The 12,352-nt window shown below is 47.2% G+C and overlaps 1 protein-coding gene across 3 annotated transcripts in view; it reads right to left on the reverse strand.

Annotated features, from left to right (window-relative positions):
- Positions 1-12,352, reverse strand: part of HMOX2 (heme oxygenase 2) — a 43,555-nt gene that overhangs the window by 1,134 nt on the left and 30,069 nt on the right. For all 3 annotated transcript variants that reach the window (XM_003916472.4, XM_003916470.3, XM_003916471.3), the window contains exons 2-4: positions 3,543-3,666; positions 2,210-2,327; positions 1,017-1,508 (exon numbers count right to left, since the gene is read on the reverse strand). In XM_003916472.4, the coding sequence (XP_003916521.1) occupies positions 1,017-1,508; positions 2,210-2,327; positions 3,543-3,628 (696 nt within the window). In that variant the 5' untranslated portion in view covers positions 3,629-3,666. The remainder of the gene's footprint in view (positions 1-1,016; positions 1,509-2,209; positions 2,328-3,542; positions 3,667-12,352) is intronic.

Below are 12,352 nucleotides of genomic sequence, written 5' to 3' on the forward strand. Positions count from 1 at the left end.
ACCTGGCTAATTTTTAAATTTTGCGGGGAGATGGTGTCTCACCTTGGTTGCCCAGGCTGCTCTTCAACTCCTGGGGTCAAGTAATCCCCCTGCCTCAGCCTCCCAAAGTGCTGGGATTACAGGCATGGGCCACTGCGCCTGGCCACACTCTCCTTTTCGAGGACGCCCTCTGGATAGAGTGAGCTGGAGCATGTGAGCTTGCTCAGGTGTGCCAACTACACAGCAAGCAGCCCTGGTGGGCAGCAGCTGCACTGCCTGATTCTCCTCCCTCCCTAGCATGTGCTCTGGGGAGGTGTGGATGTTGGTACCCCAAGGCGGCTGCCAACTGCTGGGTCTCCCCTGGGAACTGACCAGAGAGGCACCCCATGCCTGGCCGCCTCTGAGGTGGCTCTAGCCACTGAAACTACCACAGCACAGACAGGAGGGCATGAGTACACCCCCATTTCTAGCTGTGGGTTATTTTTTTTTATCAAGAAGCAATAGAAAACCTGGAATATGGGAGAATGAGGCTGTGGCAGGGCTGACCCATCCTGAGTGGCCCTGGGAGGCCTCACGGGAAGCTGACAGGATCTGGGGACAGAGTAAGCCTCCTCAGGTTCAGCCTCATCTACAGGCTACTTGTAAACAGAGCTTGCTTACTCTCCTTCGTGGCACTGGATGTCTATTAACTTAAAAAGCAGGGCTTTTCAAAGCAAAACTTAACTAAAAAGAAAATTATCCATTCTTCAAGACCAGCATCCTGTAGGGAGGAAGGAAGCCAGCTCCATTCTCCCAGACCCCTCCATGTGCTGGAGGACTCACCCTTCCCAAAACACTACCCACTGGCATCTATCACACCAGGCCTCCATGCTGGGAAACACTTACTGGGCCCACAAGCTCTGGTGGCCACCTTCCTCTCAGCACCCTGCAGCTCATCTGTCCTAATGCCATGTGTGCCCTCCTAGGCCACTCTGGATCTGCTACCACTGTCAAAGTTTCCCTCTTCAGCCCTGGCAGCTGGCAGCTCCCAATAGTACCTGCATGTTATACTCAAAAGCCTTGTTGGCCTCCTCCACGATCCTCTCTTTGGTCTTCATGTTCAGGTCCAGGGCGTTCATCCTGGCCCGGTAGAGCTGCTTGAACTGCTGGGCATTGTCCACATTCTCAAACAGGTAGAACTGGGTCCCTTCCCCTGTGCTGGGGAGTTTCAGTGCTCGCTGGGCCACCTTCTTCAGCACCTGGCCCCCCGAGAGGTCCCCCATGTAGCGGGTGTACGCATGGGCCACCAGTAGCTCCGGCTCATTCTGCCCTATGTAGTGGATCCGCTCCACGTACTTTTTGGCAGCCTTGGGGCACTGCACCTGCTCCTCCCAGTTTTCACCAAAGAAATATTCCATGTCCTTGGTCAATGCCTCCTTCCGGTGCAGCTCCATGGGGAAGTACAAGGGAGCGAAGGCTGGATGGTCCTTGTTGCGCTCCATTTCCTCCTCGAGGGCTGAGTATGTAAAGTAAAGTGCCGTGGTGGCTAGCTGTGGAGGTGACAGGAGGAGGCCAGCCATGCCTGAGCACACCACATCCGAGCAGCTGGATGCAGAGGCTCAAATGACAACCCCCAACCCTGAAGACCCAATCCTATGGCCCATTTTTATGTAGTAAATTATTTAACACGCAAGGAATCTTGTGTTTCTTAAAGGAATGGCATGGCATGGTGAAGTCTTTGGAACACGCATACTTTTGCTTCCTTCACACCACCATGTTATTCTATCTAAGCCATGAGAACCTCTTTTTTTTTTTGCAGGGGACAGAGTCTCACTCTGTCAACTAGGCTGGAGTACAGTGGGGTGATTTCGGCTCACTGCAACCTCCACCTCCCAGGTTCAAGTGATTCTCCCACCTCAGCCTCCCAAGTAGCTGGAAGTACAGGTGTGTGTCACTACACCTGGCTAATTTTTGTATTCTTAGTAGAGACAGGGTTTTACCATGTTGGCCAGGCTGGTCTCAAACTCCTGGCCTCAAGTGATCCACCTGCCTCGGCCTCCCAAAGTGCTGGGATTACAGACATGAGCCACCGTACCCAGCCGAGAGCCAGAGCTTAATGTCAAGAAGGAATGGAGTGTGGAGAAAAGCCCAGCTTTTCCCTCAGAATGGCTCCAGGGGCACCTTTCTCATGGGACTAAGGCCTCTACCCCAACCCCATATGACAGTCTGGAACCCAACGTGGGGTACAAACCTTAAACAGCTCCTTCTTAATGTTGCCTTTCAAGAAGTCCTTGACAAACTGGGTGTTTTCTGCCCGGTCGTGTGCTTCCTTGGTCCCTTCCTTCAGGAGCTCCGAGAGGTCAGCCATTCTGTGGAGAGATGGGAGGTCAATTAGCCCTTCCCAGCTTCCCAGAAAGGACCATAGGAAGAAGACTGAGTCCAGACCCCAAGGTGACCACCTGTTGTACTGGAGGCCGGGGCTTCTCAGACACTTCACTCCAACACGAAAAGCAGGAATTTGTTGGGGAACACAGGGCAAGCAGACATGACAGTCTGCTCCAAGGACTCAGGACACAAGGGATGACTGTGGCCTGCTCCTTGAGAGTAGTACCCACGTCCATGTGTCTGTGTTGGAAACCACTCAAATGAGCAATGCTTTGCTTCTGTGGCCACCTAGTGGCCGAAGAGACAGACATCTGTACTCCCATCAGTATTTGCTGGCTTCTAGGAACAGCCTGCCTTGGAACATGTCTCCTGGAATCCACACACCTCAGTAAGGCTGTGACCATGGGTCTCCTCGGATGGCCCCACTGCCTTCCTTCCACCTTGGACCCACAGCCTCTTCAGGACTATATATGACTAGGACCAAGCATGGAAGGATGAAGAGACAACTGAGAGGCTGGGGCAGGGACCTTGGGTTTGTGCTGCTTAACAAAATTACATAGTGTAAAAGTATGTGTCCACACAATCCATCTATAAGAGTGAGAGAAATTTGGCCTTATCATGGTCTGGCCTCTGCTGGCTTTTTTAGGAGATTAGCTCGTTATCATCCATGTTCTGAGAATCGATTTATTATTAGCAATTATTTCAAGGGATAAAAAAACAAACTTGGCCAATGACTAGGCTATAAAGAGAGGCTAATGATGCAGAACAGGGCCTGGAAGCTCAGGTTTAGCATGAGCTGTCCCTATACAGAGTAAGGAAAGCCTGCCCTGCAGTCAGAGTTACTCAATTTTATGGGGTAAAGACTGAACAGAGCCAGCTTTGCTTCCATTTACCGTTTCGCAGCCTAGATGAGGAAACATGCAAGTTTTTAAGAAGAAAAAAGGATGACTACCATCAAATCCTATCAGCACTCCCAGGAGCACCTGCTCTGCCTCCTGGGATGAGACAACAGACCAGTGGGGAGAACTCTAAGCAGCCGAAGCTGTATGCGTTCCCTGCAGGGCCAAGCAGGCACCCAGGGGTCCAGAGCTCATGGCCCATGGCCACTCCCCAGTGCTGTCAGCAGACGAAACTGCGTGTGCTGAGCAGGACAGGTGCTGGGCCCACCTGACTCAGTGCAGCCAGCCCCCATCACTCACCTCATTTGGTTCTCCTTTTCTAAGGCCCCAGAGTTCTTTTTCTCTGATTCGTCTACCCCCTCTGAGGTTTCCACTTCCGCTGACATTGCTGCTGGGTGTGGTTCTTGCTGATCTCACTCTGGTCCTGCAGAGACACAAGGAGCTGGTGATGTGGCACCCACGGCAGTCACTTCCCCAAATACCTGCCGGTTCTGCTTTCCTCGGAGCCAATGTAACCAAGGTGACACCCACACACCCCAGGATTGTTTTCTTTAAAATAAAGCTCTGCCATTACTGGAACCATAGTGGAATATGGAAAAAATCTGAATATGAACAATGTATTAGGTAATAGCATGGTATTGACATTAAGCTTGATGGTTTTAAAAAATAATTGTACTGCGATTATGTAAGAGAATGTCTTTGTTCCTAAGAAATACATACTGGGGTATTCAGAAGTAAAGGCACACTGCCTGCAACTCTCTGTCAGATGGTTCAGAAGACAGAGTGTGTGCATGTGCATATGCTGTAGGGTGGGAACACTGGCAAGTCAGAAAAGAAAACAAGGCAAAATCCTAGCAGTGAATCTGGGGAAAAGGTTCTTTGAGAGTTCTTTGTACTATTCTTACCATTTTTCTGTATGCTTAAAACTGTATCAAGACAGGGTGCAGTGGCTCATGCCTGTAATCCCAGCACTTTGGGAGGCCGAGGCAGACTGGAGTTCGAGACCAGCCTGGTCAACATGGTGAAACCCCGTCTCTACTAAAAATACAAAAAATAGCTGGGCATGGTGGTGCGCACTTGTAATCCCAGCTACTCGGGAGGCTGGGGCAGGAGAATCTCTTGAGCCCAGGAGGCAGAGGTTGCAGTGAGCTGAGATCGCGCCATTGCACTCCAGCCTCAGCAACAAGAGCAAAACTCTGTCTCCAAAAAAAAAAAAAAAAAAAAAAGTATCAAAATTTAAAAGTTAGGCTGGACGCAGTGACTCATGCCTGTAAACCCAGCACTTTGGGAGGCTGAGGCGGGTGGATCACCTGAGACTGGGAGTTCAAGACCAGACTGACAAACATGGAGAAACCCCGTCTGTACTAAAAATACAAAATTAGCCAGATGTGGTGGCGCATGCACCTGTAATCCCAGCTACTTGGGAGGCTGAGGCAGGAGAATCACTTGAACCTGGGAGGCAGAGGTTGCAGTGAGCCAAGATTGCGCCACTGCACACTCCAGCCTGGGCAATAAGAGTGAAACCTTGTCTCAAAAAAAAAAAAAAATAAAATAAAATAAAAAAATTAAAAGTTACCGAAAACAAAGAAAACCTCAAAAACCTTAGGGAAATAAAAAGCTTGGCAAGCAACACACAGTTTCACCCCTCTGCAAGTGTGCTGACGCCAGTTCATCCTACCTGTGAGAGGCTGGGTGCTTTGTGCAGAGGGCAGCCCACAGGAGTTACCAAAAAAGCAGACTGTTCGTAGCCTACTCAGGACTTTGCTAGGCTGAAGGAAATATTAAGTTGGCCAATCAATTCCCACTGCCTGCTGCAAAGGCTGAGCCTTCGTCAGCCAGGGAAATGCAGTCCCATAACAAGGCAAGCTCATGCTCCATCCCTGGGGGCTTCTGCTCAGGCAATGTAAGGCGCAGCCCATTTGGGAAACCTACATGAATAGCAGCACAGTAGCACCAACAACTAATAAAATAACTCACAAAGACAGAACTAGGGCCAAATCAGGCCAAACTGGGCCAAGGAAAAATAACTTATCTACTGAGCATTTTCTGTGTGCTCTACCCAGAAACAGGTGTCAAGAAGAACAAAGAAGTGTAAGAAATGGTCCTTAAAAGGCTCAAGGCACATATCCTTCCTGAGTTTCCTCTAGACAGCTAGTTATATTTTTGTTATCTTTTAGGATATTATAATACATGGTTTGCTCACTGAGGCTTTTTTGAACCGTCTCTTTCACCTTTACATTTAGCATCTATATTGGGATTATTTTAGGAAGTCAAGTGATAACTCATATAGCACAATGCCTACCATGTGGTAAGCACTCAACGAACGTTACATCATGATCATACTTTATTTTGACTGAGGTTTAGTGATGTCTGAGAACACTCAGAAAATAAACATCGGGACGTACAGAAAAATAGAACCTTCTCTTGACTCCAAATCAGAGACGCTCTACTCTGCAATAACGCTGATGCACAACACAGTCTAGAAGAATGTGAAAGCAGGCGGGTATCACATGGAGGGAACAGTATGCAGAGGGCTTCCCGGGGCAGGACCCTCAACACAGACAGGATTTGGGGCAGGAGTTGGGGAGGGCCTCTAGATCAAAGGAATATTACGAACAAAGCCAGAAATGGGTGGTTCACAGAGACAGCATAAAGCTGCCCAGCTGTGTGTCCGCTTATCAAGGGGCCGGAACAGGCACTGTGAGCTGTAGAATAAGCCTCACATGGGCCTTCAGGCCTTGATATATTTTTTTATATATATATATATATATATTTTTTTTTTTTTGTAAAAGAACATCTTTGCTGGCTGGGCGCAGTGGCTCACGCCTATAATCCCAACACTTTGGGAAGCTGAGGTGGGCAGATCACGAGGTCAGGAGTTCGAGACCAGCCACTGGCCAACACAGTAAAACCCTGTCTCTACTAAAAACACAAAAATTAGCCAGGCATGGTGGCACACACCTGTAATCCCAGCTACTCAGGAGGCTGAGGCAAGAGAATCGCTTGAACCTGGGAGGCAGAGGTTGCAGTGAGCAAGATCGAGCCGTTGCACTCCAGCCTGGGAAAAAGAGCAAGAGTCCATCTTAAAAAAAAATTTAAAAGGCCAGGTGTGGTGGCTCACACCTGTAATCCCAGCACTTTGGGAGGCCGAGGCGGGCAGATTACCTGAGGTCAGGAGTTCGAGACCAGCCTGGCCAACAAGGTGAAACCCCGTCTCTACTAAAAATACAAAAATCAGCCAGGCATGGTGGCACACGCCTGTAATCCCAGCTACTTGGGAGGCTGACGTAGGAGCATTTCTTGAGCCTGGGAGACAGAGGTTGCAGTGAGTCAAGATCATGCCGCCTGCACTCCAGCCTGGCCGACAGAGTGAGACTCTGTCTCGATAATAAATAAATAAAATAAAATATTTAAAATAATAATAAATAAATAAGAACAGCTTTGCTGTACACCCTTGAGGACCCTGAGAGCCAAAATTTGTCTCTGGCTGCTCAGTTCTCAGGCAGCAGAGAAAAAGGTGCTGGGATGAAAACACTGAGCTATCTAGAGGAGGGAGGGGTGCAGTAAAGGGTCCTGGAGCCTCTAGATGGGTGATGGAAGCAAACGACCAGGCTTAGGGCACACCCCAGGAACCCCAGGACCACAGTCCCGATGCTCCTTACAGGCAAAATGAGGCAAAGACAAGTGCAATCCATGGCCCAGGTCACCAACTGCAGTGACTGGAGTACGCTTCTTGCCATTTGCACCGAATTATCATGCTGCACAACAGTGACAGGGAAGGTGATTAAATCTCATTAACTATGTTTTACTCAGTAATAACTGCATGCCATGGGAGAGTATAGTCTTGCTTAATTAAACAACAAGTCCTTTTGCTTCTCTTAAAAATACAAAAAGGCGCCAGGGGCAGTGGTTCACACCTGTAATCCCAGCACTTAGGGAGACCGAGGTGGGCAGATCACCTGAGGTCAGCAATTCGAGACCAGCCTGGCCAACATGGTGAAAGCCCATCTCTCCTAAAAATACAAAAATAAGCCAGGTATGGTGGCAGGCACCTGTAATCCCAGCTACTCAGGAGGCTAAGGCAGGAAAATCCCTTGAACCCGGGAGGCGGAGATTGCAGTGAGCCAAGATCATGTCACTGCTGCACTCCAGCCTAGGAAACAGAGCAAGACTGTCAAAAAAAAAAAAGCTGCTTCCTTTGGTACCCACTTGGGCATTTTCTCAGCAGCACTTTACTTGTGTTAGCTCCTCTTCAACCTCACTCCTGTCTGCCAGCTCCCGGTTCTGACCTCCCAGCCCATGGGAAGCCAAACTCTGGACTACAGCTGTCTTTTCCATTGCTATAGCTCCAGGGTCTGGAAAATACTAGATTCTCAATAAATACTTGTTGAGTAAAAACATCCAACTGAAAAAAAAAAAAAAAAACCAGGGTTGAGGGGAGAGGAAGGAAGGAGAACATCTCGTGCATGATGCCAATAATATGCAATTTTTTAAAAACAAGAAAAAGTAATCTGCTGTCCACGACTTCAAATTTTCTTTTTTTTTTTTTTTGAGAGGGAGTCTCGCACCGTCGCCCAGCTGGAGTGCAGTGGCTGGATCTCAGCTCACTGCAAGCTCCGCCTCCCGGGTTTATGCCATTCTCCTGCCTCAGCCTCCCGAGTAGCTGGGACTACAGGCGCCCGCCACCTCGCCCGGCTATTTTTTTGTATTTTTTAGTAGAGACGGGGTTTCACTGTGTTAGCCAGGATGGTCTCGATCTCCTGACCTCGTGATCCGCCCGTCTTGGCCTCCCAAAGTGCTGGGATTACAGGCTTGAGCCACCGCACCCGGCCGACTTCAAATTTTCTAAACTCAAAACAAGTTCTACTGATTTTACTTGGAAGGAAAGCTAACAGGAAGAATACTGAGTCCTCAAGGCGGGCTGAAAGTACCAACTACCATCTGTACAGACCTGGGGGCTGGGGCAGAGGAGGCTCCTCCGAAGGCTCGGTTAGCACATTCAACCCACAGACTGGGGCCAGGGGAGGTGACCTTGTGGCCTAGCCACTGTCCAAGGGAGTGGCCACACAGTGTGGCATTCAGAGGCCACCTTGCAACAGCAGAAACGTAATATTTTTTCACTTTCTGAAAAGCTACATGTCCAGACTTAGTCTGGTTGGTTTCTATACTTGAATGCTCTTTTCTTTGCATAAACCATTGGAATCTCTAGAAAATTGGGGGCCAAATCATAAACGTAGAACCTTTTTAGACTTCAATCTCTAATATCCACAAGAAGCTACATGTTCCCCACCCCCGCCCCCACCAAAAAAAAAGAAGAAAAAAAGATCCTAAAATATTCCACTCTGGGAAATACACTTCAAGAAATAGTGATAGTAATCGTAATCTGTATCAAAATAATACACAGCCATACTATGATGTTAGGAAAAAAACAACACACAGCCTAAGAACAAAGGGCATGACTGCTCAAACAACAGTAAACAATGGAATCCTGGCACAGCCGGGACAAGTTGATAAGCTGTGTTCATGCATGGAAAAGCCTACAGAAACTTTTTTTTTTTTTAAAAAAGGACCCCAAACACTGACTACAACTGTGTGCAAAAGTATACAAGCATACTGATAATGACAAGCGGGAAATTTGGAGAGCTATAAATACTTGTTTTTTTGTTGGACTTTTTAGCCAACTGCCTGCTTCTTTTATACGGAGTGACTCAATTCTCTTGGAAAGAAAAAGGGAAGAGGGAGGGGAAGGCAAGGAAGGGAAAAAAGAAACCAAGAGACAGGAATTGGACCAAGCAAACCAGCTAAGATCCCGCACTGCGTTAACTAACTAGTCAATGGAAGCTCCTGGGTCCTCTTTTCTATTACAAATGCTAGAAAGGCCAGTCTGCCCTCTCTCTTTCCCATTTCCAAAAAGCTGTGACCCTCTGTTTATTTTTTTTATTTTATTTTTTTTAATTTATTTATTATTATTATACTGTAAGTTGTAGGGTACATGTGCATAACGTGCAGGTTTGTTACATATGTATACTTGTGCCTTGTTGGTGTGCTGCACCCATCAACTCGTCATTTACATCAGGTATAACTCCCAATGCAATCCCTCCCCCCTCCCCCCTCCCACCCTCTGTTTATTAAATCTACCTCCACTACTCCATAATTCCAGTACTCCTAGCTGTTCACCTGATCAGCTGCTGATTCTCATTCCAACACCTGAGCTAACAGAAGCAGTAACAAAGTTCGTATCACAGTTACTTCCAGCAAAAGAGGTTCCTTTAGACCAGCTCAGCAGATCCCGAATGCTGTCCCAAAGCTTTTGCTCCTGCTAGATTGCTGGCACCAGGCACTACTGGGACTTCTGAGACAACAGACAAAGATGTCAAATCCTCCTCCATGGAGACTAAGTCCAACAAATTTCACGTCAGGTAACTCACTGCACTGCTGCCAGGTGGGAATATAATCTAAGAACTATATTATAATTCATTTCCTATATTGTGATACAGAAAGGAACAATAAAGACTTCTTTGCCCTGGAGAAACCTGAACTGAAGGAAGAGAGCAGGTTGCTCAGCTCAGCCAGCACCGAGGGTAAGGAACAGCAGACTGACTCACTCCTTGGAATGAGAACAATTCTGCAGGCTTCTGACTCAATGAAACAGTGACACTCGACGGTGACCAGCTACTGCACTGCATGAGATGCCCACAGCATGAACTCGGGTTGTTATCCCACATGCACGGGGAAGCTAAGTGGCTGCTCAGAGACTTCTGCACTGGGACTCCACCAATGCTCCCTCCCTGCTGAACGCCTTGCAGTTGGGCATCAGGATTCTTACCATCACCCTAGATGGGGGTCCCCTGCCTGCTTCCTAGAAGGCTGTTTGCAGCTCAGAGCTCACTCCTATATAAAATTGCCACCATATTAATATGAGGTGATTACTCTTCAGCTTCCACAACTGACTATCATCCTGTCTTCCCAGTAAAACCAAAAGCTTCCTACAAGAGAGATCTAGATTCCCTCAGATTCAGATCAGCGTCCAATATGACTTACAGGCCAGCACCCTGGGGAGCATCCAACCTGAGTTACAGCTGTTGCAAATACACAGATGGAGTCCTACTGAGAAAGCCAGTTAAACAGAGGATATGTGTGCCTGTGCCTGTGTGTGTAACAAGAAAATAACAGTTAAATTCTAAAATACCAAGTAATACAAATTTTTAATTGGGTCCCATGTCTCTAAATTAGCTGTATGAAATTTGTTTTGACTTCTCTTCAGATCTGACTTGACTCTTCTAAGTTTTTAACTGACAATTATATTTATGGGGTACAGTGTGATGTTTGCACACATGTATACATTGGGGAATAATCAAATCAGGGTTATTAACATATCTATCAGCTCATATACTTATTTCTTTGTGGTGAGCACTTTTAAAATCCACTCTTTTAGCAATTTTGAAGTATACAATACTATTATAATATTAACCATATTAACTATAGTCACTATGCTGTAAGACAGATCATCAGATCTTATTTCTCCTAACTGAAATTTTGTACCCTTTAATCAACATCTCCCCTTTCCACACCCACCTTTCCTTTCCCCCAGCCAATGGTAACCAACATTTTACACTCTCCTTCTATAACTTGGACTTTTTTAGATTTCACATATAAGTGATACTATGCACCATTCGTCTTTCTTTGTTTGGCTTACTTCACTCAGCATAATGTCCTCTAGACGCATCCATGTAGTCACAAATGACAGAATTTCCTTATTGTTTATGGCTGAGTAGTATTCCATCGTGCGTAAATACCAGCTTTTAAAAATCCATTAATCCACTGTGTGCTGCGAAGACTAGGTGGGCTAACATGTATGAATGTTTGACAAAATGCAGCACCACCTCGAATATTGAGCTCTTACTGAGGAAGTCACTGGTGAGAATGAGCAATTGGATGATTGTTAAACACTGAGAAAGAACAAGAAATCTAGCAAATTCGGATAGTTCTGGGCAGGTCACACCTGAGGACTTCTAACTCAGACCTCATTCTCCAGCAGTGTCAGGAAACAGGAATATCTGCCCTTTCCAAGGTGTACCATGTGACCACTGCAGGCTAGAATACCCACATTGCAGATGCCACTGGAGATTGGCTGAGCCACATGTTTGGGGCAGCAGACAGAGCTCAATCAGTTCTAATCCAATAAGGCACTATATAACAGAGACTTCTCAACACCCTGAAGAAGCCACATCATCTAGAACTATAGCTTCTAAGTTTATAGAATAAATGGCCCGAGGTCTCCTCTGAACTCTGGTACTACCACTCCTCAGGAAATATTATACATAAGCCCTTTCATTTCAATCACTGGGGCAATTCAATCCCACAGTTCCTTGAATGGAAGAGTGACTATTAACCTCTTGATAAAAGAGCAAATCCAGGCTGAGTGCAGTGGCTCACACCTATAATCCCGGCACTTTGGGAGGCCAAAGTGGGAGCATCACCTAAGCCTAGGAGTTTAAGACTAGCCTGGGCAACACAGCCAGACCTTGTCTCTACGAAAAATAAAATAATTAGCCAGGTGTGGTGACACACACCTGTAGTCCCAACCACTCGGGAAACTGGGGCCAGAGGATCTTTTAACCCCAGGAGTTCAAGGATGCAATGAGCTATGATCACACCATTGTACTCCAGCCTGGCAAGGGAGTGAGACTCAAAAAAAAAAAAAAAAGAGCAAGTTAAGACTGAATCCAGCTGAGCACAGTGGCTCACGTCTGTAATCCCAGCACTCTGGGAGGTCAAATGGGTAGATCACCTGAGGTCAGGCATTCAAGACCAGCCTGGCCAACATGGCGAAACCCTATCTGTACTAAAAATATAAAAAATTAGCCAGGTGTGGTGGCACGTGACTGTAATCCCAGCTACTCGGGAGGCTGAGTCACGAGACTTGCTTGAACCCAGGAGGTGGAGGATGCAGTGAGCCGCTAGTGCCACTGCACTCCAGCCTGGGCGACAGAGCAAGGCTGTGTCTCAAAAAAAAAAAAGGGTTGGGCGCGATTGCTCACACCTGTAATCCCAGCACTTTGGGAGGCCGAGGCAGGTGGATCACGAGGTCAAGAGATTGAGACTATCCT

The sequence above is a fragment of the Papio anubis genome, chromosome 18 (assembly GCF_008728515.1).
Source record: "Papio anubis isolate 15944 chromosome 18, Panubis1.0, whole genome shotgun sequence".
Taxonomy (NCBI): domain Eukaryota; kingdom Metazoa; phylum Chordata; class Mammalia; order Primates; family Cercopithecidae; genus Papio; species Papio anubis.